Below are 7,630 nucleotides of genomic sequence, written 5' to 3'. Positions count from 1 at the left end.
TATTAGATTTTAAAAAAAAACAATTGGGGTTTTGAAGAGGTATATTTTTTTGGTTAAGATAAATTATGATTTTTTTTAGTGGAGGTGAGATTTTTATTTCATTCAATAAGAAAATGATACATGATAAAAAACTTTTTTTTTTTAAAAAAAAGAAGAGGGTTGTTTGTTCCAAGGATTATATTTAGTCAAAAAGTTAGATGAAAGGGTAATTTTAGACCAAAAAGATGAGTAAAATAGTATTTTTGAATCAAAAGACGGATGAAGAATATTTTAAAACATTTTCCTATAGTTCATGGTATTTTTTGCCATTTTCCCTTTTTTTATAAGTTTCCAAATGTAAATTTTAATACTCCCTTAATTTCTTTTTAGTTGTAACATTTTCCTTTCTAATAGTCAAACTAATGAATTTTGACTAACATTTTAATATGTATTTTTTATTTTATTAGTATAAAAAATTATAACTTCTATAATTTTTAAATATATAATTTTTTATTTTAAAATATAGAACTAATATAATCTAATTAAATTTTAAAAATTAATTAATTTGACTCCGAAAAGCTCAACATCACAGCATGAAAAAGTAAACAAGAAAGGGATGAAATATTTGACATTCAAATTATGGTCAAACTGATAATACACGTGGCTTGGAAAGAGTATTTGGGTAAAAATTCAAAGGTGTAGCTTGACTAGTTTGGTACACGGAATGCATTAAACCATTCATTCACAAATGCAGTTACTAAACTTAAGGAGTGACTCAAGCAACTTCCTTCGCTCTACCATTAGACAAAATGAGTGGAGAGAGATAGAGAAAGAACCACCAAAAAACACAAGTTATGAAATGATAACAAATGTGGTGCATGTTCAAGAGCATTGACTCTAATTAAGGGGAATTAAAAAAAAAAAAAAAAGAGGCAGAATACTAGAGGAGTTGAATTGATCATCACCCCATTTGTTTTCCATAATAATTATAATAATAATAATAATGGCACAAATGCAACCTGAGAAAGTTGCTTCTAGTGTCCATGAATCTACTCCAGATCAATTTGTTGATCATAATGGTGTAGGCTCTTTCAAGTTCAATGTTCAAGCCCCTGCCTTTGTGCCAAGAAAATCACATGCCACTAAAATCCCTATTTCAGGAAGATATTTATACCCATGCAATTTCCAAAATGTTAATACTGGGGCCCCTAATAATAATAAAATATATGGGGGTGATCAAGACACTACCTCCTTTCTTCAAGAACCAACTTTTGTTTCATCACTATCTCAAAAGGATATCCTTCCTGAAGACCTTAGGCTAAAAGTCATCAAACAGGTCATTCTTTTTCTCTTTTTATTTATGAATAAAAGTGGTGTTTCGTGAGCTTCTTCGGGTATGTGTTGCCTCTCACCACCCGCACAAGTATCAAATGTATATAATTTTGTCTACTAAAATTTAGGCAAATAGAAAAGAATCTCCTCTTGAGATTTGAACTTGGTTTCCAAAGAATTTCATCCATTTCATTATCTGATTTTTGTGATAGGGGGAAAACATCTTCTCATTTTCGCATGTTTGATTCGATTAAATTTTTAAAAAATATCTTTTCTAGAAAAACAAATTTCTAAAAAAAAAAAAAAAACTTTTTTAATAGAAGTAGACAAAGCAGATTTTATAAATAACATTTTAAGTTACTGTATTCTCCCACCCATCCGCCCCCCACAAACCTTAAACACTGACCATCCCACCCTGCCACCCTCGAATAGCCATTTCCCACCCCCTTCCCTATAATATTTTTGATAGATAATATATATAAATATTGTTAAGATAACATTTTTTTTCTTACTTACAAAACACTAGAAAGTAATAAAAAAACCAACCTATTTTTTTAAAAAAACACAATTTTTAGGAAAACATTTTTCATACCAAAACACACGTCCTTCGTTGGGTGCCTATTCTCCTTGATTTTTTTCATTAAAATGACGATCTTATTTACTTTCTATTTAATAGAATTTGGATCAAAATTGGTGTAGTTTCTTAATTTATATCCCAATTTACGTCCTAACGGAGCCTGTTGGACTTATTAACAAAATAGGAAAATAAGTTTACTATTAAAATAATGGCATATTTAGCGAGCTTTGGTTGTAGGATGAAAAAGGTAGCTTAAAAGGAGTATGAAAAAAAAATGTAATACAATTTATAATTTAAAGCAAAAAGGGCAAGGGAGTTGCATGAATGAGAAGTGCAGATTTTGTTCTGTTACATGACTTGTCCATAAACAGATTGCTGCAAGTTTTGACTTATGTCTGCAAGCTTTACTACTTTGTTTTGAGCTTTTGTTTATATGTTTGATAGGTTGAATACCAACTTTGTGACATGAGCTTGCTCGCGAATGAGAACTTGTTGAAACAAATGAACAAGGACCCTGAAGCTTTTGGTGAGTGCGCTATTCATATTATCATTAAACAAAATGTCTGCATATTAGTTTCTCAGTTTCTTAAAACTACTGCATGCAGTTCCCATTTCTTCTGTTTCTGCTACAAAGAAAATCAAGTCCCTCATCACCAACAACCAATTAACGCTTTCTCATGCCCTCCTCTCCTCTACTAAACTGGTAACTTTTGAATTTTAGTTGCAATGTTGTAACTAATTCTTTTATCAATAACTAAGATTTTTCTGTTTTCTAAAGATTGTAAGCGATGATGGCAAGAGGGTCAAACGAAAAATCCCATTCACTGACAAGGATAAAGAGGAATTGATGGTACCTACACTTACTTTACTCATATATCCATACTCTTATCATTTTCATACTACTAATCTCAATTCCATTTCTTCAGTTACGCACTGTCGTGGCTGAGAATTTACCCGATGATCACTCCCATCACAATATTGAGAAAATATTTAATGTGGCTGGAAGGTGATGATCATGTTCTTGCATCTTGTCCACAAATTTTATATTTTCTATTGCCAACTGACACATTGTGGTGTTTCCATTTTAGTGTCAAGACTATCCGAGTATGCCATCCTCAAGATCCTAACACGCGAACTAGAGGAGACTTGGGCATCAGCTGTAAGGTATTAAGTACTAATTAATAGAATTCTTTTGTGTTACTAAAAAACATACACTTCCCTTTAGATAGGTATCTAATTCCTTCTGTTTTATGGTCTTATTGCTTCAAAGCTTCATGCACTGATAGAGTTCGAGCATCCAGAAGCCGCTGAGAAAGCAGTATGTTGTTATTTTTGTGTTTCTTTTGAAGTTCTTTGTGTTAACCTCATTTTGGATCATCTAAAACTTTTATTTGTCTTAACCTAATTAGGCGGAGAAGCTAAATGATGAGAGAAACTGGAGAAAGGGCCTTAGAGTGAGGCTGTTGCTCAGACGTTCAGTAAGTTTAATAATTCAGATCGCATCCCACTAACTGCATGTTTGGTATTGTTTTTTTCATTTACAACAACTTATTGATCTGAATTTGTTTGATTCATTCAGATCTTGCAGAGTCTTTAAAATCATTAAAATGAAATTCATGGTTGTTAAATGTTGTTGCAGCCAAAGTCAGTTCTAAAGAGCAGGAAGTCAGCATTTGATGGCTGTTTAGATGATGAAGATTGGTTGAGTTCTGAATTGGTAGATGACTCGTATCATGTTTCTAATCAATCAGAAGTAGTGGATACTAATGTAAGTGTATATATATATGGTCATGATCACTATATCAAATACAATCTTTCTTGACGTTATGATTCAAATCTCTCTCGATTCATCTTAGGTTGAAGAGACTTTAGCTGAGGTTGAAGAGACTTTAGCTGCTGCAACAACAAAGAAAACATGGGGTAAAGGGCGTGGGAAAAGTACACGACAAAGAAACCAAATGTACAGCGGACGTGGCCTGCTTTCCTCATCACCACAAAACAGCAATACATATGAAGCACCAGTGAAACAGGCTACCAAGGGACCTAGAATGCCAGATGGAACCAGAGGTTTCACTATGGGAAGAGGGAAGCCCCTCATGATGAAGAATATTAATATTCAAACTGGAGTACATGTTGTATAAATGGAAGATGATCAATTTTGCCCCGGTTTATTACTCAGTATTCACTTGGTAGTCCATGGATGCGAATTATTTTTGTTGCTAAAGATATTCATGTCAATTTTTTCTAGAACTAAAATCCAAAAGTACAGAATAGGTAATTACCTAAGGCTATGGCTTCCTTGAGACTGCCAATTTTGTTTTGTACATTTCTCTTTTTGTGAAAATTATCATATCATGGGGAATAATACGACTGAGTTTAAGATTCTGCCTCCCATTCAGTGTTCAGCAGTGTGCATTATTAGTTTTGTTAGTAGAAACGTGAAAATATAAAGAACAGGGGAGAATAACAATATTTAATGTGGTTCGGATCAGAATGATTCTACGTCCACCAGAGAACAACTGTCTTCATATTAACAAAAAAAAGGGGAGAGATCTGAAATACAACTAAGTGGATTGCTCTATCAATTCACTACTCTTCTAATGTATTTTGCAAATGCCTTAGAATATGAGAAGACAAGAGAGAAATGTTTTTGAGGTGTGTATCAAATTAATCAAGAACTACCTATTTATAGTAATAAATTCTTGCTCTTGATGTCATCTATGACATCACATTATGTCAAAATGTCAAAGTTTACCAAACTTTCACCTACCAAGTTTACCAAACTTTCACCTACCAAGTTACTACATTAAGACTATCTAGAATCTTGTCAATTTTAACAAATCTCCACTTTGGCAAGATTCTCCATTTTCAACTTTCTTTCATCAACTTTTGATTGTTCCTTCAACCCCAACTATTTCAATCTCTACCCACTACTAAAAAGAGTCCAAAAAGTGAATGAACAAAAAACGACGGACAGCGTTGCAAATAAACTGTGACAGATAAAATGACGTTGTCTTTCGTTTTTATTTTTTTTAATTAAAAGCGACGGACAGGGACGCCTAGTCTGTCGCTTATGTTGTCGGTTTTTTTGCACTAAAAATAAATATTATTTTAATATAAATATTTTATATATTTTGATAAAAAATAAATTATGTATAAATTAAATATTACGATGCTGTCTGTCATAAGTAACGGACTTAGAGATGCTGTCCATCGCTTTTATTAAAATATGTGGGAGGTAGATCATATTTTTTCTGTTTTGTCTCTCTCTAAACTCTCTCTTCTCTCTCCCTTCTCTCTACAAATCCACCACCTCCGTTGCCGCCTCGCCTCCCACTGTCATCCCTCCCCACCCCGTTGATGTCCCCCATCAGTCCCCGCCTCTGCTGCTGCGCAACCGCCGTCCATGGTTCTTTAGGAGTATTTATTCATCTTTAAGAGGTTAGAGCTTAAACCTTCTAAAAAATTTCAGTTTTTTTATTTGTCATTTGTTAGTTAGTTAATTAGCTGATTACATTTAGTTTGTTGTAGTTCATTTGTATATTGGATTGTGAAATTAGTGAATGTAGTTATAGTTTTAATTTTAAGGGCTTAAGTTAGATTTGAGTTGTTGAATTAGATTGTAAATTTTTTAGTAATTTGTGATGTTAGTTAATTAGTTTATGCCATTTAGTTTGTTGTAGTTTATTTGTGTATTGGATTGTAAAATTAGTGAATCTAGTTATAGTTTTGATTTTAAGCTTTAAGTTAGATTTGAGATTTTTGAATTAGATTGTAAAATGGATAGTAATTTGTGATTTATTAGTTAGTTAATTAGTTTATTCCATTTAGTTTGTTGTAGTTTGTTTGTATATTTGATTGTAACTTAGGAATTTTGAAGTTTGAAACTTAGAGAAAAATATTAAAACTTAATTAGAGGCTTGAGTTTTAGGACTTTAGAACTTATAATTAGAATAATTTAGATACTTAAATTTAGAAATTGAACTTAATTAGAACTTTGAAGTTGAATTTTTTGTTAGCTTTAGAAATCTTGTTGAAGTTAAGCTTCCTTTTGAACTAATTAAGCTAATGTTGAACTTTAGAATAACTTAGATACTTGAATATATGAAATTTTGAAGTTTGAAACTTAGAAAAATATTGAAAATTGGATACTTGAATTATAGGACTTTAATTTAGAACTTATAATTAGAATAACTTAGACACTAATTTTGAACTTTAGGTTTGTATAATTTTTGAAATCTTTAGACTTTATAACTAATTAAGCTAAGTAGAGTTAGATATTTAAAGTCATGAAGTTGAACTTTAGGACTTTTGAAATAAAACTAGAATTTTTTTAGATTTGTATAAATTTTGAAATCATTAGACTTTATAACTAATTTGAATAACTTAGATACTTGAATTTTATGATATTTGGATTTAGAACTTCAACTTGAATGTCATGAGCTTTGAACTTAATTTTTACTTGAATTAATTAGAATATGAACTTAATGATAACTTGAATTAATTAGAAATTAAAATTAATTATAACTTGAATTAATTAGAACATAAAATTAATTATAACTTGAATTAATTAGAATATGACCTTAATTATAACTTGAATTAATTAGAACTTGAGAATGTATTAGTTGTGGCGTATCAAAATAATGTTGAACTTGTTCAAAAACAAGTTGTTGAGTTGGAAACCACACTAGAACATCCTCAACACCTACTAGAAGAGGTTTCTGATCATGAACTTATAAGGCAAAAATTTTGAGGAAGAAGTATACGAGGAATATGAATCATTTGAGGAGGAGGAATGGGATGACAATGAATATGAAACAACTGAGGAGGAGGAATGGAAGGATTCCGAAAATAAAACAAGAGAGGAGGAATAGAGTGGTAAATTATAACTAGTATGTAAGTTATTTATTTCTCTAACCCTATTTTATTTTTAATTTATGTTTTTTATATATTGTATTGTTACTTTACATATAGATGTCATCTGGTGATGGGGTTAGCCATTCTGGTAGGAGTACAAAGAAGTCTAAGAGACCTATTGATCCTGAAGATATCCCATGATATATTTCTTTAGCGTCGGAGATACAGTGACGCTGAGCTAGTCCTACACATATTCATGTTGTGCCTTTTGGGACTATGGATCCTTTAGTTTACCATAGTCAGTTCCGCAGACCACGCGTCGCTTCTTTTTCTTCACAAGTCCGATATACTTTATATGATCAGACCTACCAGCTACCCACAGAGGTTATTGGTCGACCCCAGAGAGTAGCATCTTCGTCTACTCCATTTCCCGCATCTCAGTCTCCTCGCCAATTTAATCTGAGAATTAGAGATTCTAGTGTTGAGACTGACACTTATACAGCATCAACTTCACCTTCTTCTGCTGATAGATCAAAGGTAGCACATGATGTGCCTGGGTTAGCTTTTGGGCAGAAGGACAAACTTGGGAGAGTCATGATTGAACCTGATAGATCCTCGCAAGTTTAATATTTTATTTATTTATTTATTCTACATTAATAAACTATTCGTGAACTAATTACATATTTATTATGTGTATTGTAGGTGGCATCCTTTGAAGAAATCTGTTAGGGATCTTCAGGAGAGTGTTAGGAGGATATATACTGAGCCCTATCACTCTTGACGGGAAATTCCAAACAGTATCTGCCAGACGATGTTTAATGAATTTAAGTTATATATATGTTTAAATATATATTTTAAGTTAAGTTTAATATTTTTACTATACTT

At 31.8% G+C, this 7,630-nt stretch overlaps 1 protein-coding gene across 1 annotated transcript; it reads left to right on the top strand.

The window, feature by feature from the left end:
- The first annotated feature begins 991 nt into the window (after nucleotides 1-991).
- Nucleotides 992-4,242, top strand: LOC129877307 (la-related protein 6C-like). Its single transcript, XM_055952791.1, has 10 exons — nucleotides 992-1,315; nucleotides 2,333-2,414; nucleotides 2,494-2,591; nucleotides 2,667-2,738; nucleotides 2,815-2,894; nucleotides 2,977-3,052; nucleotides 3,159-3,206; nucleotides 3,298-3,366; nucleotides 3,528-3,656; nucleotides 3,745-4,242. Exons 1-10 carry the CDS (start codon nucleotides 992-994, stop codon nucleotides 4,027-4,029), a joined length of 1,263 nt encoding a protein of 420 aa, XP_055808766.1. The 3' UTR covers nucleotides 4,030-4,242.
- The last annotated feature ends 3,388 nt before the right edge of the window (nucleotides 4,243-7,630 follow it).

Source organism: Solanum dulcamara, chromosome 12, assembly GCF_947179165.1.
Source record: "Solanum dulcamara chromosome 12, daSolDulc1.2, whole genome shotgun sequence".
NCBI lineage: Eukaryota > Viridiplantae > Streptophyta > Magnoliopsida > Solanales > Solanaceae > Solanum > Solanum dulcamara.
This window is presented reverse-complemented; position numbering and strand designations above follow the sequence as displayed.

Bases quoted from the DNA above. Each gene is read 5' to 3' on its own strand.
- LOC129877307 (XM_055952791.1), top strand. From the start codon at position 992: ATGCAACCTGAGAAAGTTGCTTCTAGTGTCCATGAATCTACTCCAGAT. The intron at 3,207-3,297 runs GTATGTTGTTAT...TAACCTAATTAG, and splicing joins CAGAAGCCGCTGAGAAAGCA to GCGGAGAAGCTAAATGATGA. The intron at 3,367-3,527 runs GTAAGTTTAATA...ATGTTGTTGCAG, and splicing joins GGCTGTTGCTCAGACGTTCA to CCAAAGTCAGTTCTAAAGAG.